The 23,989-nt window shown below is 47.7% G+C and overlaps 1 protein-coding gene across 1 annotated transcript; it reads left to right on the forward strand.

Annotated features, from left to right (window-relative positions):
* Window positions 1–1,970: 1,970 nt before the first annotated feature.
* Window positions 1,971–21,620, forward strand: LOC310699277 (uncharacterized protein; the record flags this gene model as incomplete). Its single annotated transcript, XM_083486898.1, has 10 exons — window positions 1,971–2,092; window positions 2,385–2,533; window positions 2,806–2,988; window positions 3,508–3,584; window positions 9,227–9,364; window positions 12,222–12,341; window positions 13,485–13,571; window positions 14,521–14,543; window positions 15,103–15,209; window positions 17,053–21,620. The coding sequence occupies 10 exons, from the start codon at window positions 1,971–1,973 to the stop codon at window positions 18,465–18,467; spliced, it is 2,421 nt and encodes an 806-aa protein (XP_083343024.1). The 3' UTR covers window positions 18,468–21,620.
* Between the last annotated feature and the right edge of the window lie 2,369 nt (window positions 21,621–23,989).

Consider the following 23,989-nt stretch of genomic DNA (forward strand, 5'->3'; position numbering starts at 1 on the left):
AAAAACTTCCCTGAACAGGGAAGCTACCTTCAGATGTCTTTTAAAGATAGGATATCTGCTTATTTCCTTCACATCTGAAGGGAGGGCGTTCCACAGTGCAGGCGCCACTACCGAGAAGGCCCTCTGTCTGGTTCCCTATAACCTCACTTCTCGCAATGAGGGAACCGCCAGAAGGCCCTCGGTGCTGGACCTCAGTGTCCGGACTGGACGATGGGGGTGGAGACGCTCCTTCAGGTATACAGGACCGAGGCCGTTTAGGGCTTTAAAGGTCAGCACCAACACTTTGAATTGTGCTCGGAAACGTACTGGGAGCCAATGCAGATCTCTCAGGACCGGTGTTATGTGGTCTCGGCGGCCACTCCCAGTCACCAGTCTAGCTGCCGCATTCTGGATGAATTGCAGTTTCCGGGTCACCTTCAAAGGTAGCTCCACGTAGAGTGTGTTGCAGTAGTCCAAGCGGGAGATGACTAGAGCATGCACCACTCTGGCAAGACAGTCTGCGGGCAGGTAGAGTCTTAGCCTGCGTACCAGGTGGAGCTGGTAGACAGCTGCCCTGGACACAGAGTTAACAGAATTGTAACAGCCATAGCTACCTCCACCCCCCAAAATCCTGAGAACTGTCATTTGTTATGGGTTCTGAGAGTCTGTTCCCTCTCTCCAAGCTATAGTTCCCAAAGTGCTTTGACAATCAATCCCTCTTAAAAGGGAACTCTGAGAATTGTAGCTGAGAGAGGAGTCTCCTAACATCTCTCAGGGATTTATGACAGTCAAACCTCAGCTCCTGAACGGCTCCGTTTTCGAACGATTTGGCTCCCAGACGCCCCAAACCTGGAAGTAAACGTTCCAGTTTTCGAACGTTTTTTGGAAGCCGAATTCCGATGTCACTTCCTCTGAGTGCAGGAAGCTCTTGCGACCAACAGGAAGCCACGATTCCGTTGTCAAACGTTTTGGAAGCCAAACGGGCTTCTGGAACGGATTACATTCCACAACTGAGGTTTGACTGTATTATTATTATTTTGAAAATCATACCACCATTCACCCCAAGATCTCAGGGCAGTTCACAGCATAAAGAAGCGATAAATAATAGTAATAACTTCTGCCTGTCGTCACATGGCTGCAAAAGGCAGAGGAGCCCCCCTCCAAAGAAGAAAGAAAAAGTTGGCAACTCTTTACTTGCTTTGTTCTTAATTCTTGCGCTCAACATGTACAGCCACAACCGGATGGTTGGCTACTTTCCCCCGGGATGTTCGCCTGGCGCCTTCATTATACACCTTTAGGCACCAGGAGAAAGTATTCCTTTTCTTCCAGGCCTTTGGCTGATTGACATCCAAAGCCCTTAAATGGATTACGGGAAAGGGATTATTGGTTTGTTTTTGTTCTTATGTTTATTATTTATTTTGCATGGGGTTTTTTGTATTGTAATTTCATGTTGTGAACCCCCTGAGTTCTATGGATGAAGTTGTTGTTGTTTAGTCGTTTAGCCGTGTCCGACTCTTCGTGACCCCATGGACCAGAGCACGCCAGGCACTCCTGTCTTCCACTGCCTCCCGCACTTTGGTCAAACTCATGCTGGTAGCTTCGAGAACACTGTCCAACCATCTCATCCTCTGTCATCCCCTTCTCCTTGTGCCTTGCCGTGGCGAAGGGGCTTGAATAACTCAGAGAAGCTTTGAACTATGCTGTGCAGGGCCACCCAAGATGGACATGTCATAGTGGAGAGTTTTGACCAAACGTGATCCACCTGGAGCAGGAACCGGCAAGCCACTCCAGTATCCCTGCCAAGAAAACTCCATGGACAAAGACAACAGGCATGGATGAAGGGCGGTATACAAATTCGATGATGATGATGATGAGCTCTCCATGGCCACAGGAGGGCCCTGGGCATAGCTGTCAACTTTTCCCTTTTCTTGCGAGGAATCCTATTCGGAATAAGGGAATTTCCCTTTAAGAAAAGGGAAACGTTGACAGCTATGGCCCTGCGTAGTCCTGGCGGCGGGGAAGCAGAAGCCACGGATTCCTCTCCTTGTTGCTCCGCTCCGCTTCGCAGGGCAGCCGCGCCGGGTTTTGTCCCCGGGCGCTGTCCGTGTGAACGGTGAGCTCAGCCCGTGCCTCCGCCCGTCCCGGATCCCTGGACCCCGAGGGGCGCGGGAGACAGGCAGCGGGAAAGAGGTCTCCTGTCCTTAAGCGGCGCGAAGCCGCGTCTACACGGCGCCCCTTTAATCCGGTTTCAAACCGGTTTCCTGAAAAGAAACCAAACTCCACAAGCGGGGCGAGGAGTCGGGCAAGAAGTAAAGAAACTATAAATGAAAACAAAAGCCCCCTGCTTTGAAGGTCTTATCCCCCACTGACTCTTTTCTTCTCTGCAAAACTGGTCTCTGCTCCAGGCGCTTCTGCTCCGATCCCTTTGCAAAGCTCGCCGCGTCCATCGCCTCGCAAGGAACCCTGGGAGTTGTAGTCCCGGAGGCCGCGCGGAGAATGGCCGCGCCGGGCCTGCCGCCCTACAACTCCCAGGGTTCCGCGGGAGGGGAAGCGAGTGGGTGGCTAACCGGTTTAAGTTAGCAATGCAGACGTTCCTCCCAAAGACTCGGGGATTAGAGAAGCTGGGCTCCGCTGGAGCAGCTCCGACAGATTTGCAGACTTAGTAGTATTATTTTTATATTTATATTTATATTATTGATTTTTCCTCCCGCTTTCCTGCACAAGAAAGGATCTTTTAGCCTGCGGGCGGGGGAAGAAGAGAGGGGTGCACTTTGCACATGCTCAGAGGCATTCTCTTAAACGATTTCCGCCTTCCCCCGCCCCCAGCCCTGGGTGGGTGTGGGAGGGGGCGGGCTGGTGGGTGGGCGATCCTTGCAGGAAAGGGTAGCGGGGCGCGCTTTGCACATGCTCAGAAGGAGCCTGGCCTTCCCTGTTGCATCACCCTCCGCCTGCCGGAGGGACTTCTCGGCGCCTTCAGACGAGCTTGGCTGCGCTTCGCCATCCGTTTCCGTAGGTTGGGGTGCGGGGGGAAAGGGAAGACTTTTTGCACATGCTCTAAAGCATTTTTTAATAATAGTAATAATAATAATAATAGTAATAAATTCCTTCCGCCTCCGCCCGCAGCCACCTTTTCTTTCCCTGAAATATTTTTTTTTTGGGGGGGGGGAGAGTTGAAGTTAGGCTGTGCTTGCTTCCCGGGGAGAGCTGGGTGGTGCTACGATTTGCACTCTGCACGTGCTCAGGGGCTCGGCGCAGCAGCACGTGGGGCCTAGCGCTCTCGACCGAAGCGATTGCTCCTCCTGATTTTTCTGCTGATGCGGAAGGAGATCGAGAAGCAAATGTTCTACGATGGAGCCTTGGTAGCGCTGCAAACTTGAACTCGCGACTTTTCTAACCCTCCCAGAGAGAGAGAACCGGGTTGCTTGCTTGCTTTTTCTCTCCCACCGCACCCTGCTTTCCCTTTCAATCATTTAAAAAAAATAATTAAAACTCCCTTTTCTTTTCCTCCCCTCCCCTCTTCCCCACTAGGAGCAGAAAATTTCCGCCATCACCCCAGCTTTACCATGGACGCCGGAGTTGAAAAGGGTGCAGAAGAGAAAATTCAGGTAGGAATAATCAGGGAGGAAAGGGGAGCAGGCAAAGGTCCACATTCAACAAAGATCATTAACTTAAAAAAAAATTTAAAAGCTGTATTAATTGGTCTGGATTAGAGCGTTGCTTTTGAATGGAGGAGTTTGCAGGTTCAAACCACAGCTGCATGGGTGTAGCCAAGGCACGGCGGGGGAGCACCTGCCCCCCCAAAAAGAAATCAATTTTTAAAAAATCAATACAGATCTGAGGTTCTGCTCCCACTTTTTATAGGGAAGGAAGGAAAATTAGTGGCAGAGAACCTGCTTTTTATGCATAAGGACCCAGGTCCAAACACCAGTGGCATTTCCAGGTAGAATCATAGAGTTGGAAGGGACCCTGAGGGTCATCTAGTCCAACCCCCTGCAATGCAGGGATCTTTTGCCCAGCGTGGAACTCGAACTCACAACCCTGAGATAAGAGTCTCCTGCTGTACCGGCTGAGCTATCCCAGCTGGTAGGACTGGGGAAGGTGGCGGTCTCCTGCCTGACACTCTGGAAAGCTGCTGCCAGTCTGTGTTGACATTACTGAGGTAGATGGACCAAGGGTCTGATTCAATATATGGCAGCTCCCTTTGTTCCTAAATATCTGAGGACAGGCTGTAGCTCAATGGGAGGACGCATGCTTTGTCCCAGGTTCAATCCCCGAAATCTCTTAAGTTTTTTTTTTTAGTTTTCTTTAAAGAGCATCTGATTGGCTGCCGTGAGAAAAGGGTGTTGAACTTTATCCAATAGCTGAGCTTTCTTATGTTCTAAAACAGTGGTTCTTCAAACTTTTTTCTCCACGCCACACTTTCAGAATAAAAAATGTGCTCAGACCACACCAGTTTTTTATTTGATAAGAAATACTTTGGAAAGCAAAAGGAAACAACACCTTGCAGCGCTTCATTTATAACGTCAAACAAAACTACAGTGGTACTTCAGGTTAAGTACTTAATTTGTTCCGGAGGTCCGTTCTTAACCTGAAACTGTTCTTAACCTGAAGCACCAGTTTAGCTAATGGGGCCTCCTGCTGCCACTGTGCCGTCAGAGCACGATTTCTGTTCTCATCCTGAAGCAAAGTTTTTAACCCGAGGTAATATTTGTGGGTTAGCAGAGTCTGTAACCTTAAGCGTATGTAACCTGAGGTACCACTGTACTTTATAATGTAATCGTGCGACACTTAGAAAGTTTAAAACAATGCATCCACATAGGAACATGAATTATAAACGAGCCTCGTACCTTAAGTATGTATACAGACTCAATGAGTCGTGAGCTTGCAGCATCACTCGATGCTGTTGCTCGCATTTTGAAAAAAAAATATCTGGACATACTCTGCAAATAAATAAAATCATTTTGATGCTATACTACGCTGAAATGTTTAAATGTTTCTTGTGGTTCACAAACTGCGGCTGGTTCAGAGCCTGGCAGCCAGGTTGCAAGTTGGTCTGGGCACACAATGCCAATCTTGGCCCAACTGCAGTGGCTACCAGTTAGTTTCAAAGTGCTGGTTTTGACCCATAAAGCCTTATGTGGATCAGGATCGCAATACCTCGACCGAGACATTCGCAGGGAACCCAAAATTCTTGTTTACAAAGCTGTTGTACTACCAACCTTACTGTATGCTTGTGAAACATGGACCACTTATAAACACCATCTCCAACTCCTTGAAAGATTCCATCAACAGTGTCCGAATTTTTTTTGCACGTCGCTTGGGAAGACAGGCGAACTAGTGCCCGTGTACTGGAAGAAGCGAAGATCACCAGTGTGGAAGCAATTATTCTTCAATGTCAACTTTGTTGGACTGGTCATGTTGTTCGGATGCCTGATGATCGTCTTCCAAAGCAACTACTCTATTCCAAACTTAAAAATGGAAAGCGTAATGCTGGTGGCCAACAAAAGAAGAAGAAGAAGAAGAGTTTGGATTTGATATCCCGCCTTTCACTCCCCTTCAGGAGTCTCAAAGCAGCTAACAATCTCCTTTCCCTTCCTCCTCCACAACAAACACTCTGTGAGGTGAGTGGGGCTGAGAGACTTCAGAGAAGTGTGACTGGCCCAAGGGCACCCAGCAGCTGCAGGTGGAGGAGCGGAGACGCGAACCCGGTTCCCCAGATTACAAGACTACTGCTCTTAACCACTACACCACACTGGCTCTCAGTAAAAGAGGTTCAAAGACTCTCTCAAGACAAGTCTTTAAAAATGTAGTATAAACACTGACAACTGGGAAACACTGGCCTGCAAGCGCTCCAGTTGGAGAACAGCCTTTACCAAAAGTGTCATGGACTTTGAAGACACTCAAACTCAGAACAAAAGGGAGAAACGTGCTAAAAGGAAGGCACGCTTGGCAAATCCACACCATGATCAACTCCCGCCTTGAAACCTTTGTCCCCACTGTGGAAGGATGTGTGGATCCAGAATTGGCCTCCACAGTCACTTACAGATTCATTGTTAAAGCCTTATTCATGGAAGACAATCTTAATTGGCTATGAGTGATCGCCAAAGAAGAAGAAGAGAAGACCATGAGGACTACCTCTCTCCATTTGAACCTCCTGCAAACCCTGCGATCATCCATGTGAGAAATCTGCAGGATGGAAACATGAGAAACAGGCCTTTTCAGTGGTGGCTCCCAGTTTGGGGAATCCTCTCCCCAGGGACTCTTGCCTGCAGCCCTCTTTGTCGAGTTTAAAAAAAAATTCTGACCCTAAGTCTGAAAGGTTTTTAAGTATTTGTGGCTTTTCTAGGGCAGGGTCTGCTAGGCCCTGTGGTTATTTGTACGGAAGGTGTGTGTTCGTTTTTTATTGACTGTGTTTATTGTAGTTGTTTCTGATATTTCTTTTTGTGTGTCTGTAAGTTGCTTTGAGCTGTTTTTATGAGTGAAGCGATTAGTAAGTACAGTGGTACCCCGCAAGACGAACGCCTTGCAATACGGAAAACCCGCTAGACGAAAGGGTTTTCCGTTTTGGAGGCGCTTCGCAAAACGAATTTCCCTATGGGCTTGCTTCGCAAGACGACAGCCCATAGGGAAATCTCCGGGACAGCGGGGAAGCGCAGCGCGTCTTCCCCATTGTCCTCGGACCTCCTCCCGCCGCCCGGCTTCGGAACGAATCTCCGATGCCGGGCGGGGGGGGAACGCCTCCTCCCGCCGCCCGGCTTCGGAACGAAGCTCCGATGCCGGGCGGGGGGGGGGCGGGGACACCTTCTCCCGCCGCCCGGCATCGGATGGCTTTCTTGAAGACTTGGGGTGGGAGGAGGGTTTTCCTTCCCACCGCCAACATTCAGAATGCTGTTCTGAATGTTGGCGGTGGGGAGGAAAAACCCTCCTCCCACGCAAGCCCCGGGAACAGAGAGAAAGCGCTGCGCGCCTTCCCCTCTGTTCCCGTACCTGTCCTGAAGGCTTCCGGTGGGGAGAAAAGCCCTTCTCCGCACCGCCATCCTGGCAAGCGGTTTCCCTAGGAACGCATTAATTGATTTTCAATGCATTCCTATGGGAAACCGTGCTTCGCAAGACGAAAAACTCGCAAGAAGAAAAAACTTGCGGAACCAATTAATTTCGTCTTGCGAGGCGCCACTGTATTAATAATGCCTGAGGAAGTACCATCCACCTTGGGCCCATAAAAAGCAAGTTGAGACTTTTGTGGGTAAGCTGAGAGCCTTTTTGGACCCTGGGAGATAACCTGGTGTGTCAGATGGAAAATGAATTGAGATATATATAGTAACTTTGTATTAAGGTAACTTTTTTATATGTAAATATTTTGCAGTATTTTATTTAAGTTGTTGTTTCAGTTTTCTGTATACCACTTAGAGATATTTTTAATATATTAAGTGGTATAGAAATTAAATGATGATAATAATATTTTTAAATGCAGCAAGTGTTGGGCCTTATCCCAATGAAGTACAATTAAATTTATTAAAACAGGAATAAAATACATGTTTCTATTTTTGTAATGTCCTTTGGAGACCGGCCAGACCTGCGTCCCAGACCAGTACATCACTACTCCCTGTTCCTTATCTTGAAAAAATGTGTTTAACGTCTCCTGTTATAAAAATAAAACTTTGAATTGGTCCAACTTAATCAGTCTTCTAGATTAGTCAAACAAGTTGTGTTCACAGCAAATGCTTTTTTTAGCACTGGTGCTTTTAGTATGCCCAGATGCGAGCCAAGTACATTCTTGGTTTTGGTAATATGTCTTACGTAACTTCTATCCGGATACACTTTTTAAAAACAACCGTTGTTTGCTGTTTGATATAGTTTTATTAGATGTTGCTGAAATGGTTTTGCTTTAATGATAGTAAGCTAAGTTGAATCAAAATAGTTGCAGAAGTTGCAATGCATGTATTTTGGGCATATGATTTATCAAATCCTTTCATGTGGTTGGATATCTGTGGAATGTAATCTTGCTTTTCTTTGATAATGGCGGTGGGGTGGCGGTGGGGAGTCTCCTTCCAAAGAAAAAATGGCTACAAATATCCCTTCGTTTGAGCATCTCTCATCTCTTTTCCTTGTACAATTCTAGCTTTGCTGATTCTGGTAATTATGATTTAATTTCTCAACTCTGCTTCAAATCAATATTTTAGATTTGTAGTAATATTCATAACAATACTTTTATTTTTGTACGGCTTTTATGCCATTCGCCTCATTTATCTTCTTTTCTGTAGTGCTTAAGTTCTGAACAGGTCAAAAACGGCATGGTGGTTGTGGGGAGAGAATGGGTGAGGACAGAATGGTCCCTGAGCTTTTTGGAGGAAGGAAGGGATAACTGTCAGCTTCCTCCCACCCCAGTTTATTATTTTCTTTACTAAAAAATATTTATATACCATTGTATCATAAAAACACACCACTGCGGCTTACAACGTTATAAAAATAAAAAACGGAGTAAAATAATAAAAATAAACATCAATAGACAGATGGCTACATGGCACGCAAAATAGTGTTTGATATTGAACATGGACTCTGGGGGGTTGGTCTTGTTTTTATGATCATTATTAATTGAGTTTATATACTGCCCTATACCCAGAGGTCTCAGGATGGTTCACATAAAAGATATATATGAGCATACAGACAGTAAGGGTGGTAGTAGGATGCCAGAGGTGAACTTATTTTTGGAAATAAGTTCTTGAGATTGTTAGAAATGCGCCACTTAGTCCATTACAGTTATAGGAAAGAAGAGGTTAGTATTCCCCCCAATAAAGATGGAAGATCTCCTAGTGGCTTTTAATACATGCACATGATTTAAGCCACAGGGGTCAGCAAACTTTTTCAGCCATGGGCCGGTCCACTGTCCCTCAGACCTTGTAGGGGGCCGGACTATATTTTGAAAAGAAAAAAAAATGAACGAATTTCTATGCCCCGCAGATAACTCAGATATGCATTTTAAATAAAAGCACACATTCTACTCATGTAGAAACATGCTGATTCCCGGACTGTCTGTGGGCCAGATTGAGAAGGCGATTGGGCCGGATCCGGCCCCCGGGCCTTAGTTTGCCTACCCATGATTTAAGGCCTTGCCACGTAATTTGTCGCCTTTAATCGGTTGGGAAGAAGCTGTAGCATAGAGCAAATGTTTCAAAGGTAGAAACGTCCAGGTTCAGTTCCTGGCATTTTGAAGCAAATCAGCAAGCAGGTAACGTTTCTCTTTCTTCAGGTGGTGCCGAAGGAACGCCTCACCCTCCTTAAACAAAAGAGAGGAGACCGTGAAGCTAAGCCCGAGAAGCCAGCAGACAGCAAGAAGATGCTGCCTGAAGAGAAAGCTGAAGCATCAGCTGCCACTGAGGAATTAAAGGTTAGAAACATCCTCTCCTGTTTTTCTAGGGCTCCGTAAGCCCTTGGCGTGCTGCACAAAAAAAATTAGGAGATTATCTCTGTGATGTTAGGGTGCCAAAAGGCAAGAAAGAGACCTGAAAGCCTTTATGAGGAGGGGGTGTAGTTCAATTGGCAGAACATCTCTTGTACGTTCCTGGGTTCAATCCTCAACATCTCCAAAAAGAATTGGGAATGTTCCCGGCCTGAGCCACTGGCCTTAAGTGTAGACAGTCCTGAGGTGCCTGGACCAATGTCCTGATTCGGTATGAAGCAGCTTTCTGTAACTCTGGCAAATATTCCCACCTCTGCACCAGTGTTAGTGTTGCAAGTATATATGGAATGCCTGTGGCCCACTCAGATTGTGTCCAAGAATCGACAGACGCAGCAGTGGGGAAAAAGAAGGCAAAGGACCTCCACTGAAGGACCTCACAAATAGGAAGATACTTTGCATTTCCATTCCAAGAAGTTGAATTGTGCCTAACTGGGGTGAGGAAGACCAGCTACAGGTCCTTTCCCAGTGGAATCGTTTCCAGAGCCTGGGCGCCGAAACCCCTGTGCATTGGGGTTTTATACCTGAGTACAAACAGCATAAAACATGGCATAGTCGTATGTTGCAGCAAAAATCAAACCAATGAGCGCGCACAAGCTCTTCCTCTGCCCATGTAAAGAATACGTCTGCTTTCCTCTGATGGTGCGTCAATTTGCCCTTTACCCTAATTTTCAGCAATAAAGAGGAAAAGAAACCTATTTGACTGTTGAAACCTGAATAACCCCCACCATCTGTTATTGACTTAGAACATTGCATTGGGGCTGGCTGTTTTTTCCTGTTCCCTAACTCAGAGTCGGTCACGACTGGACCTAATGGTCAGGGGTCCCTTTACCTTTACCTAACTCAGCCCCATCTTGTGAGCCTGAGAAGCTGTCTGGAGAAAGATCCCTATAGAAAAATGCCAAAACATCAGATTTATTGTTTCCTTCAAGCACAGTAGCAGGGCAGAGAGAGAAATAGGGCAGAGGGCAACTTTTGGATTTTTAAGATCTAAGCACTTTAGTTCTGCTGAAGCTTTAGCGATTCAAACCTCATTAGGATACATGGATATATAGAAATCATCATTAGGATATATGGTTATATATGGATATATGATTATATAGAAATCATAAGGGTAAAATTCTTCCAGGTGGTCTTGCCACAGTAGAAAACTCAAATATATAAGCTAGGCGTCAAACGGCTCCTTAAAAACCAGGGTTACAGTTGCCAAAATAGAACGGCTAGGTGCCATTTCTGGGCCAGGCGGCTTGACAGTTGTATTTTTCAATGCAACGTTTGCGTTCCTGAAATTCATTCCAATTGTGCAGATAAAATATAGCAGATATAATTCTGCAGGATGTGAAAACTGTTAAGATCCAATGATCCCCAGGCATGCACCTCCAGATGGTGGAGACATCAGGCGCCATCCTGGCACCCTGGAATCTTTACTCGGTTGCAAGTGGCCAATAACCAGGTGCAAAATACGCCTGGAGAACTTCAAACGCTTCTTTGCACCAATGCTGCTGGTTCCAGAGATAACTGGGAAAGGACCTGTAGCTGGTCTTCCTCACCCCAGTTAGGCACAATTCAACTTCTTGGAATGGAAATGCAAAGTATCTTCCTATTTGTGAGGTCCTTCAGAGGCAAGCCAGACCGCCATACCAGACTGGTTCTCCACCACTTCCCCATCTTGAACCAAGGTGGTTATGTCTCACCTCCTCCTTTAAAAAGAAAGCCTGGAATAGGGCTTTATAAATTACTTAGTTGTCTTCACAGCAGATGGTATTTTTAGAGTTGATATTTTTGGCACGCTCAGTTGTGAGCCAAGCACATTCTTGTGTAATTTAGGATTTGATAATGCGTCCACGTAACTTCTGTCCAGATACGCTTTATAAAAATAGCAGTTGTTTGCATTTGATGTCATTTTATTAGTCATTGCTAAAATTATTTGGTCTGAGAGTAGCAAACTGTTTCATCAGAATTATTGCAGAAGTTGCATATGATTTATCAACTCCTGCAGTATAGAAGGAACTTTGGGAATCGGAACATAAGCCTAACAACCAGCTAAACCAGTAAACGATTCCTATAGGCCCTTCGGATGCTGTTGGACTCTGAATCCCATCAGCCACCCAGCCAGCACGGCCATGGATGATGGGACTTGTAGTCCAGGAACGTCTGAAGGGCAACAGGTTCCACATCTGTGAAGTAGGAGATAAAACCTGGCCTAGCCACATCTGGAAGGTTCCCCATCCCTTGTGTAAGCTGTTAAATGTAATAATACTGTAAAACAAAAACACACAACAAAATTGGTCTGAGGTGTGAGTGGTTCTACCTGGTGGTTTGTTTCAGACAGTGGACCATTTTTCTGGGTTTATCAGACAGCTTGTGTCTGATTTCCAAGCTACTCAAAGTATATCTATGTCACTGCAAGATGCAGAGGTACATGTACATCGAGTTGAGTTGCTGGCCTGTGGATTGTTTAAACCATGGTTTCCCGTTACACCCATACCAGGAAACTGATTTAATCCCCAGTTATGAAACCAGGACTGATTTCTAACTAGTAATTCAGCCACGTGCCCAGTAAACCATGGTTTCTGTCAGAGAAGGTGGAGCCTGTGACCGACGCTTGCACAAATGGCAGACAGAATAATGTAAGCCGGATTCATAAGGGAACACTCCATGATGACCCTACTACTGTTGCTTGCTGAAACCTTTTGAAACCACAGAAACTGCCTTGGTGATCAGGAATGTTATTCCAAATCAGATCCTAAAGGTTTCATTCTTTCTCCTTCCCACCTCCCATTTTCAGCACGAAAAATTGCAGGAGAGTCCGTTAGATATCATAAGCGAGAAGGTTAAAGAGGAAAGCAGCAGCGACGAACTGATGATCGAGGATCCTACGGAAGAGGAACGTGGAAACAGCAACGAGGTACTGATCAGCCGGAGGGGTGGTTTTTCTTTAGGGTTGTGGCTAAATTTTCCTGGAAATACAGGCAGAAATATTTTCCTGGAAATAAAGGAGGAAAAATTATTCAGTAGTCCTTCCAAGACCGTCAGCAATTTTCAAGTGGTCCGCTGGGGAAAGGGGGCAGGGAGTTTGGGAATTTTGTTTGTCACCTTGAATTGGGCTTGGCAACTGGCAAGCAGTTGCAGGAATAAGCCATGATACAATCAGTGCAATCCCTGTTAAGGCTTCTGCACATATCACCACTATGGGCCATGAGTTTGATGGCACAATGATTTTTAATCTCTGCTAAACCAGCATCCCAAGGCCATTTGTGCGGAAGAGAATACAACGAATGCTTTTTAAACTTAATGCCCTAACAAGTGGCCGCTTGTGGTGAAGACCCATTTAGTCAGCCGGGAAAGACTGTTGGAAGCAAAATGAGATTTGATGGCTTTCAGGAAGTGGGTGCTTGTTGTATCTCGACCAGAGTGCTATTCCACAGAACAGGGGTTGCCACACTAAAAGCCCTGTGCCAGGTTACTCCTGAGGCCTTTTAGGATAAAAACATTCCTGCAGACTGCAGCGTGATCTACTTGGGTGTAAAAGGAATAAGGCAGTCTCCCAAGTAAAGTGGTCCTGAGCTGTATGAGGGTCTTACATGTTAGTACCAACACGTATACAGTCATACCTTGGAAGTCGAATGGAATCCGTTCCGGAAGTCTGTTTGACTTCCAAAACGTTCAGAAACCAAAGCACGGCTTCCGATTGGCTGCAGGAAGCCCCTGTAGCCAGTTGGAAGCCCCTTAGGACATTTGTGTTCCAAAGAGCGTTCACAAACCGGAACACTCACTTCCAGGTTTGCGGCGTTTGGGAGCCACAACGTCTGAGTACCATGGCATTTGGGATCCAAGGTAGAACTGTATATCATAGCTGAAGTGGCTGAAAATGTGGATAGACTTTGTGGCTAGGTTGGGATGAAACTTGAAGAGAGACGCTAGGAGAGCGTCTGGCCACACGAATTCTTAATCTTCATAGTAACTGGAGCTGCATATTTCTTTAAAACACAAAAGGAGGAAGCGGCGGCTGTTGCTTTCTATTGAACTTAGTAATTTTATTCATTGGAAGGTGTTGCCGGATTCCGAAGCGATGGACCTGAGGAAAGAGAAGAAGGAAGAGGATGGAGAAGAAGGAAACAGCAGTGAGGAGATAGTGGTAAGGTTTTTTTGGGGTGGAGTTCAGTAGGGTAAGCAGACTCAATAGTTGACCTGACACGGGTGGGCAGATTCCTTATTGACCCAAAACACGGAGCCAAGCCGGCTATCATAAATTACAGGGATTGCCAGCATACTACCCAAGGATGCCAGCATGCCTGCCAGTGCCCCCAGCAGTGGCACCTGCAAAAGGCCTTTGTAAATATCCCCTGAAAAATCCACAATGTATAGGAGACCCTTTGCTCTTCTTGCCAAATTCCTGTTGCACTCCCTCAGCTTCTCCTAAATTAAAAACTCCCTCTTAAATGTGCCCACATTTCATTGGATGAGAGGACTGGGCTCTTTCCCTTGTGCACTGAACAGGGGAGAGGTCCCTGTGACTGGTGGGGGGTTGATGTGGGTGCCTCTTTCCCCATTGATTGGGGGGCATTCCCACATCATCTTGTGGTCCTGTTTCTTTTTTTGCTCATCAGTGTTACACCACGCCACCATGGCGGCCATTTTGTGACTGGTGCCCCTGGCACTTTCTCAACCTCTCTTAATATTTATTATCTGTATATTTAAAAAAGGATAAAGAAAATGTGTTACCTTTGCAGTAACTGTCCAGTGTCAGTGAGTTCCACAGCTGCTGTCCATTTTTACTAGCTCCTTTTTCCAAGCAAACATTAAAAAGAAGTGCAAGAGAACAATCTAAAATTTTCACCCAGGACCTCCGTACAGGCTTGCGTCCCGGGAAGGTCACTTTGGTACTGCAGTTTGACTTCACCCCTGGAGGTGCACTCCATTGCCCCTTGGGACAGAGGCCAGCAGCCTGCTGCCTGTTGCTCTTGCTGGGCTCTCATTTTTTGTAAGAAAGTGAACAATTTTTCCCTGTACAGCTCATGGTTTGTACCTTTCTCTCTCTCTCCTTCCCTCTCTCTCCCCCCTCCGCCAACACCCTTCCCTTGCAGGATTCGGGAAGTATTGAAATCAGGTAAGAATCCACCTGCTTTCGGGCTTTTTCCCCAGAGGTGGGGGTGGGAATCATCATACCTGTGTACATCTGACACCCCTTCCATACCATCCATTCAAAGCAGTAATTTGTCGATTTAAACAGCCACGGCTTCCCCCAAAGAATCCCGGGAAGTGAAATTAATGGGCCTCAATAGCCATGCCCATTAAGAGCCACCATAGGGTGTTGGAGCCTGGGAAATCAGGGTCAAGTCGTAAGATAAGAACGACCTACGACCTTCCAGGTTGCTGGAACCCCAGTTTGCCACCATCTCTGGCCACGCTGGCTGGGGCCAGTGGAAGTCCAGCCTTACCCCTGTTGCCCATCTTTCCTGCAAGGAACGGAAAAAGAAAACACATCTCTGAGGTATTTTGTGCTGAAGGTCTTGACAGGGATACGAACCCAGGACCTCTTGTGCATTAAGGAGGCTTTCTATTAATGTAGAGTCTTTTTTGCTGTTCAAACTTAAAGCTATTTACATGGTTCATTTTCTGTTTACGTATTCCCCCACCCCTCTCTCCCACTGCCTCGTAATCCTCAGGGAAGAAGAGGACACTCTGGCGCAGAGACTTGAGGAGCTCAAACGGAAATACGGTGATCTGTGTCAGAACAGCCCTGCCTTCCAGGAGATGATGCTGAGACTCAAAGGTCTGCATCTTCCACTCAGTGTTGGGCAAACAGATCTTTGTTTCAGTTACAGATAGGTAGCCGTGTTGGTCTGCCATAGTCAAAATAAAAAAATTCCTTCCAGTAGCACCTTAAAGACCAACTAAGTTAGTTCTTGGTATGAGCTTTCGTTTGCATGCACACTTCTTCAGAATGTCCATACAAACAGGCCAAACCTTACGCCAAAGAATAAACGGACATAAATCTGACATCAAGAATCACAAAACAGAGAAACCAGTAGGAGAACACTTCAATCTCCCAGGACATTCTATACAAGACCTCAAAGTAGCTGTTTTACTACAAAGGAATTTCAGAAATAGACTAAAACCATGGAGAGACCGGGTCTGAACAGGGACATTGGATTCTTGTCTCATTATACATGACTAGGCCATTTCTCACCTTCTCAGCCCTTGCCTTTTCCTGTAAGACCTATTGCAGTCGTTAAGAGTCGTCAACAGGCTCATCTCAGCTATCTGCCAATCTCCCATTCCCACCACCCTTCTGAGTAATACCCCTCCCCACCTTCTCACTATATAGAAGGATCTGGCAACTTCTGTTTCAGTGTATCTGAAGAAGTGTGCATGCACACGAAAGCTCATACCAAGAACAAACTTACGTTGGTCTTTAAGGTGCTACTGGAAGGATTTTTTTTATTTAGACCTTTGTTTGTTAAGGGTTTGGGGATTTTTAGCTCTGAAGGGGGAACAACAGATCCCAGGGTGGGTGCCCTTTAAATGTATGTCCCTTAGCTGCTTAGATCTCGCTTTGCAGTGAGCTGCAGTGAGTTTGCTTCTGATCCTTTTATTTGAAGCATTTTTGCTCCACTCTTTAGTCGAAAATGCTCAAGAGTGACTTGGAAAGATCAGTCGTAAGAGGGTTGGCCCTCAATCCGAAAAACACAACTCATGTGGAAAAAGTGATGGGGAGGGGGGAAGGAAAAAAGCAACTGCACCTGTTCCTTGAAGTTGCAGTTCTTATAATGACTAGTTCAGATGGATAATTACTATTTATACCCCACCCATCCGGCTGGGTTTCCCCAGCCTCTGTGGGCGGCTCCCAACAGAATATTAAAAACACAATCAAACATTAAAAAATTCCCTAAACAGGGCTGCCTTCAGATGTCTTCTAAAAGTCAGATAGTTGTTTATCTCCTTGACATCCATGGGAGGGGCATTCCACAGGGCAGGTGCCACTACCGAGAAGGCCCTCTGCCTGGTTCCCTGTAGCCTCACTTCTCACAGGGAGGGAACCGCCAGAAGGCCCTCGGAGCTGGACCTCAGTGTCCGGGCTGAACAAGAGTTCAGGTAGCCTGATGGATTGGCTGCTAGTTGATGTCAGTTCAGGGATGGCCAAATGCAGTCAGGATTCCTCAGCAGCGGTGATGGAGTAGCCTAAGGGACTGGCTGGCACTAGGTAATTTAATTTAAGTTGCCGGCTTGATTTCAGTTCTATCTTTGCAGCAGGAGTAGATCGGACCTCATAAATAATTACCTGACATTCAGAAGACATCTTAAGGTAGCCCTGTTCAGGGAAGTTTTTAATATGTAACGCTGTACTGTTTTTAACACTGATTGGGAGCCGCCCAGAGTGGCGGGGTATAAATAATAAATATTATTATTATTATTATTATTATTATTATTATTATTATTATTATTATTATCATACTTAGCCGCTTTCGTAGATTTCAGTGGGTCTGAAATACAACCCATGAAGACTAGAACCTTGCTTCTAAACAACGCCTGCAATAATATCTACCTTTGCTTAGCCAAATCTGCTGCTCTGTTTGATGAATTCTCTCCCTGTCTTGACGCTCTCGTCCCTGCAGCCGGCTGGTTAGGCCACAGCAAGGAAGGGGAGCCTTCTCTGGGGAGCTCGGAGCGGCTACAGCTGAACCGGATGATGTGGGGGGGAGACGAGGTCAGCTTCCCCCGGGGGGACGGCCAGGCCGGAGCGTCCGAGGGCCACTCTCTGGACAGCCGGGGACCAATTTCCATCCCTTTCGGCAGGGGCTTCTTCGACTTCAGCGAGTTCGCCGTGCAACAGAGCTTCCTGCAGAAGAAGGGCCTCCCGGAGGTCTCGAAGGGCTATGGGGTGGTGGGCCTGAGCCCGGGCGCCGCGAAACCCCCGCCGGCCGAGAAGCCCTACAAGTGCAATGAGTGCGGGAAGAGCTTTGGCAAGCGGTCGACGCTGAACACGCACGGGCGGACGCACACGGGCGAGAAGCCCTTCAAGTGCTCCCACTGCGACAAGCGCTTCAGCCAGAGCTCCCACCTGCAGCTGCACGAGCGGACCCACACTGGCGAGAAGCCCTACAAGTGCCTCCTGTGCGAGAAGAGCTACAACCAGCGCTCCAGCCTCATCATCCATGAGCGCAGCCACACCGGGGAGAAGCCGTACACCTGCCTCGAGTGCGGGAAGAGCTTCAGCCAGAAGGCCACGTTGGTCCTGCACGAGAAGAGCCACCGGGGCGAGAAGCCCTACAAGTGCCTGGAGTGCGGCAAGGGCTTCAGCCTGAGCGCCGACCTCATCCGCCACCAGAGCATCCACACCGGCGAGAAGCCCTACACCTGCTCCGAGTGCGGGAAGAGCTTCAGCCAGAACTCGCACCTCATGGCCCACATCCGGACCCACACGGGCGAGAAGCCCCACAAGTGCCTGGAGTGCGGCAAGGGCTTCAACTGGACCTCGGAGCTCGTCGCCCACGAGCGGACCCACACGGGCGAGAAGCCCTACCAGTGCCTCTACTGCGAGAAGAGCTTCAGCGTGCGCTCCAGCCTCAGCAAGCACGAGCGGACCCACACCGGCGAGAAGCCCTACATCTGCCTGCAGTGCGGCAAGGGCTTCATCCAGCGCTCCAGCCTGGTGGCGCACGAGCGCTCCCACACCGGCGAGAAGCCCTACATGTGCCTGGGCTGTGGGAAGTGCTTCCGCGAGAGCTCCCAGCTCATCGCCCACGAGCGGACACACACCAGCGAGAAGCCCTACGTCTGCCCCGAGTGCGGGAGCTGCTTCAAGGCCAAGGCGGCCCTCATCCGGCACCAGCGTTGCCACCTGGGCCTGAACTCTTTCATATGCGCGGACTGCGGGAAGATCTTCTCGTCGGCCGCCGAGAGCCCGGAGAAATGCCCCGAGTGCGTCAACCTGGGCCTAATGGCCGACCTCGCACAAGCCTCTGGAGAGGCCTACCTAGAGGGGGCAGAAGGAGAAGGAGGAGAAGACGGAAGTGAGGCGAAGATATGAGAAGCATTTTTTACTTTCCTCTTGGCCGGTGACCTCTTGCACCCTCTTTCAGGTGAAAGGATTGGGCCACAGCTGAGGGTGAACTCTGGTCTGGTCAGTGAAGGAAGAGCCTTAGGGCACGGTTGCCTTCTCCAAACATAGCTGTGAAAAGGGGCGGCCCTCCCCTCCATTTTAGGCTAACTGCTTCCTTCTCTTTCCTTCTCCTCTTTTTTCTGGCCCTACGGCTCTCCCTTCTCCATGCTGGGCTTAGTAAGGAAGGAGCGGTATAGAGGTGTGAGGCTGCTGCCTAGCAACAGCCCACCATTGGCCTCCCAGGAAGCAGGAAAAGGTCTGTGCAAGAACAGGCCCAAATGCCTAACGGTTCTCTCCTTGTGGCAAAACAGTGGACATTTTCAGACCACTGGGCGAGGAAAGCATGGAGTATGGGGGGAGAGAAGATTGTGTATAAGAAGGAGGGATGGTGATGTGGTTTGAGGCCCATTAGTCTCGTCCTCAACTCTTGCCTAATTTTGTTTTTATCTGGTGAGGAGGGTTTGGCGTGGTAATTGGGCAGCCATTTTAGCATTGATTCATGCTGTGGCTTGGCCTAGATAACCCCCTCGCTGTCAAGCCCTAACCGGACTGCAGTGTTGCTTGGATTTGGCAAATGAATTTCGCCCGGGCTTTGCTTTCCGCAGAATAAGTTTATGAAGAACTGCCCATCAGGACAAGGTGGACCCAAGCTGGGGTGGCAGAATGGGAATAGCACTGACCGCCAATCTGAGCCAGCCGAGGTGCCGGTCCATGTGTTGGCACACGGCAAAGGATTCGAATCCATGCCGGCCATTTTACCCTGAGAAATGGGTTGGAACCGTGGCAGCATAATAGGAATGGACCAGGAACAGAAGCAAAACTGGCTTTCTTTTTTAGATGAATTACGTTTTGATTGTAGGAAATGAATTCAATTTTTTGTCTTGTTTAGCATCTGGCTTGGGTAGCAGTCTCAACTAGCGGTGTATGTGATATTATTTATTTATATATATATATATATGTACGTCTGTGAACTGTCTCCTCTTTGTCACGCTGAGGGTGGGCTTTTTGCTGGGGCATTTTGATCCTGTCTCACATACATTTTTCAAACATCTCCAGACTGCTGGAATGGGCACAGAATTGGACTTTAATTTAGAGATGTAGCAGGATGCGGTGGTAGAATCCAGAAAAGGGTCTAACACCACTCCCCCCCCCACCTTTTGAATCACACAGATATGTTTGGTTGAAAGGAGAAAGCTAGCAGATAAGGGGGGAAAGAGTCTAGTCCGGACCACTTCTTGCAAGGGAGTTTGTTAAGTGAGGAATCGTTTTTTAGAAGTTACAGCCCCATTTTACACTTCAGGACTCTGCCACCTCATTCCATTCTTTGTGGAGACAAGGCCTTAGAGCAGAGATGGGGAACTTCTGGCCTTAAATATGGTGTTGGACTCCATTTCCCATCAACACCAGCCTGCAGAGCAGCTGGGCATGATGGCAGTTGTAGTCCAGCAACACCCGGGAGGACAACCGTTTTTGCCATTTCTGCCTCGGGAGACTGTCAACACCTCATACCAGGTTCAAGGAACCTTTGGGTGTTGCTGAACTACAATCCCCTGGCTACTGGCCATGCTTACTGGGGCCGTGGGAGTTGTAGTTCCTTACACCGGTTTTAGACAATTGGGCGCCAGCCCAAAGAATCATGGGAGTTTCTGTGAAAGGGACAAAGAGTTTCTCCAGCAAATAATTCTCCTCAGCAACCTTCCCCAGCCTGGTGCCCTCCAGATTTTGTTGGACTCTGGTCATCCCTGACCATTGCCGTGCTTCCTGAGGCAACCTTTGGCTCTCCAGATGTTGATGAACTGAATCTCCCATCAGCCCCCACAAGGGTGACCCAGGAATCCTGGGTGCTGTAGCCCAACAGCAGGGTACCATTTCCTCATCTTGGCCTTAGAAGGCCCTAAAGGGCTATTGAAGGCCTCACAGGGAGGGTCATTCCCCCCCCCTCACCCCACTCCTGAGCTGCTCGACTGCGGGGTGGGGATCTTGAGGGATCCTTTCCCCTCTACCGCCGGTTCAACAAATCTTGACTTAGATTGACTTGGTTCAGAAGTAGTCTCTTTTTCAAATGTGGGTACTATTATCTCACGGCCGAGATGCCACGTTTGGAAGTAGAAATTCAGTGTCGGATTCTCCCTTTACGTGACGAGCTTTCAAGCCAGGGAGAAGAGTGGATTTAGAAGTCTGGCACCCACGTGCTTCAGATACTGGAAAAAGATTATAAAGAGGGAGAAAAGCACAGGTGCACTTTCAAATAAGTAATGTCCCTCTGCATGTGATGTTTCTGTCACTTATTTCAGATAAACACATAACATAACTGTGGAGAATCTATGCCGGTATTCGGGAAAGGTCTCTTTGGAGTGTGGCATCTGACGGGGACCCTTTACTAGATCCCAAATACAGGAATCTGCGGTCTGAAAGTTGTGTGGTTACCTAAAAAAAAAAATAACCACAGAAGGAAGAATCACACATTTCATTCCTGCCAGCAATATAGGAGGTGAAGTTGTGACCCTCCAGAGGATTGTTCGACTCCAACTCCCATCAGGCCTGCAGCCACCATGGGTTGCAGGGTGTTGGGATTTGTAGTCCCACAACCTCTGGAGGGCCACAGGATCCCCAGCCCTGATCTATATCTGCACCACCAGAATCTTCACTGGTGTACGCAAGACACAGGGAGCTTGCAGCCATCAGTATGTTTTTGAACTCTCGGCTCCCATCCCCGGCCTGCATGGAAAATGGTCACGAATAATGGGAGTTGTAGACCATGTTTGGAGGGCCACAGGTTCCTGTGTTGCATTCTAGGGTTTATTTAAGGCCATGAATTTCCCCTGAAAAATTGGACGCTACTAGCAAGAGAGGGGAGACGTTACTGAACAGCCCTAACAAACAAACCGACTGCCTGTGTGTAGCTCTTTTTAATCCCTTTTTGCTGATTTTTGTTTTATTTTATAAAATGGTATTGTTCGCTTTCTCTCTCTCTTCATCTCTAGCTTTCCTTTGAATACAAATATGCTTTGTTTTGAATACCTTTCTGCCTTTTTTTCTGCTTTATTTCTTAAGCTGAATAAAATGATCTTTGCAAATGCAGGATTTTTCCACGCTGGTTGTCTTGCCACACCGTTGGACTCCCAACTCTCAGCATCCCTAACCTTTCTGGCTGTGCCTGATGGGTGTCGGAGCGCCATCTGGAGGGGGCTTCCCTGTCCAAATGGTTAAAAAATATATACAGTGGTGCCTCGCAAGACGAAATTAATCCGTTCCGTGAGACTTTGTCTAGCGGTTTTTTCGTCTTGCGAAGCAACCCTATTAGCGGATTAGCGGCTATTAAAGGATTAGCGGATTAGCGGCTAAAAGGCTATTAGCGGCTTAGAAAAAGGGGGGGGGGAGCGAAAAAAATCGGAACACTTGCAAGACGTTTTCGTCTTGCAAAGCAAGCCCATAGGGAAAATCGTCTTGCGAAGCAGCTCAAAAACGGAAAACCCTTTCGTCTAGCGGGTTTACGTCTTGTGAGGCATTCGTCTTGCAGGGCACCACTGTACATTATTTAAGTCAAGACTCTTGGTCTATGTAGATAAGATGTAAAAGGTAAAGGGACCCCTGACCATTAGGTCCAGTCGTGGCCGACTCTGGGGTTGCGGCGCTCATCTCGCTTTACTGGCCAAGGGAGCCGGCGTACAGCTTCTGGGTCATGTGGACAGCATGACTAAGCCGCTTCTGGCGAACCAGAGCAGTGCACGGAAACGCCGTTTACCTTCCCTGCCGAAGTGGTACCTATTTATCTACTTGCACTTTGATGTGCTTTTGAACTGCTAGGTTGGCAGGAGCAGGGACCAAACAACGGGAGCTCACCCCGTCACGGGGATTCGAACCACTGACCTTCTGATCGGCAAGCCCAAGAGGCTCAGTGGTTTAGCCCACATTGCCACCTGCGTCCCATAGATAAGATGCACAAACACCCCAACTTGGAATAAATTTGTTTATAGACTTCTTTTTCCAAAGAATTTAAAGCAGCGCTTTCCAAACTTGTCATGTTGGTGACACACTTTTTAGACACGCACCATTTTGTGACACAGTAATTCAGTTTTACTAGCAAACCAGAGGTTAAACTCACCCTTTTCTAGCCCCCAGGAGAATTTGCGTGACAGACCTTCACACTGCAGTCGACGCACTAACATGTCGCGACACACTGTTGGGAAAGCTCTGATTTAAAGGCTCTGTTCCCCCCACCATTTTATCCTTCCAACAATCCTTTGAGATAGACGAGGGTGACTTACCTCACAAAACGTCACCCAGTGAGCTTCATAGCTGAGGGAGGGGTGGGGATTCGAACCGGGGTCTCTTAAAAAGCACAATGCCAAACCCAGCCACAATTTGAGAAACCACCATTGGGTGGGATGTGTTGGGTGCCTCGGTTTTAGTCAAGATCCCATCTGTGGATGAAACCAATTTAACACTTGCTGTAAATTAATGGAGAACAGTCCTTGAGCCCATGATGTTCCCTTCAGTACAGTGGTACCTTGGGTTAAGAACTTTGCTTCAGGATGAGAACAGAAATTGCGTGATTGGTGGCGCAGTGGCAGCGGGAGGCCTCATTAGCTAAAGTGGTACCTCAGGTTAAGAAAAGCTTCAGGTCAAGAATGGATCTCCAGAACGAATTAAGTTCTTAACCCGAGGTACCACTGTACTATCGGTAGCTGTAGGCACTAGCCCACGGCCTTCCAGTTGTTCCAGTCAGGGATTATGGGAGTCGCAACCCCGCATCTAGAGGCTGTGTCGACACCTGGGAAACTCATGCTATGCCAGCTGCAGCTGGTGAGGTTTGGAAGGGCAGCGAGGAGTGGGCAAGGAGTGTCCTTCAGGCGTTACGGAAGAATCCTTGGAGGCTGGTGGCAGCAGTTCCCAGGGGATGGTTCAGGATCCTACAGTGACGCGACTCTGCAAAGGACCAGGAAGCAAGTCCCTCTCTGTGCTGCTTTTGGCCTTTGCCTCTGAACAGTCTTGGCTCAGAGCCATAACACCAAGAAAATCAAAAATTGTTAAAACCCACCTGTACCAAACACCCCATTCCAAATTTCCTCTCCACATAAAACCTGTCAATAATAAATTTCCATTTTGTGTGGCTAGGAGTGGTTCCAGAGGAACTCTTGGGGAGATAGGAAGCTTCGTAGTAATCTGCCTTATAGAGAGTCAAGACCACTGATCGATCTAGCTCAATACGGTCTACACTGACTGGCAGCAGCTGTCCAGGTTTTCAAGCAGAAATCCTTCCCAGACCTAAACTGGAGATGCCTATGTTTGAATTTTGGATTTTCTGCATCCAGGGCAGGCATTCCTTGAGCTAAATTCCCTTCCCTTCAAAACTCATGTGTTGAATAGCTGGAGGGCAAGTTAATCTTGAAATACTTCTCTGGCACAAATTTTTTAATCTCAGCCAGAGAATAATTTGGCGTTCTGAT

Source organism: Podarcis liolepis (genome assembly GCF_965112155.1).
Source record: "Podarcis liolepis genome assembly, chromosome: 2".
Lineage (NCBI taxonomy): Eukaryota > Metazoa > Chordata > Lepidosauria > Squamata > Lacertidae > Podarcis > Podarcis liolepis.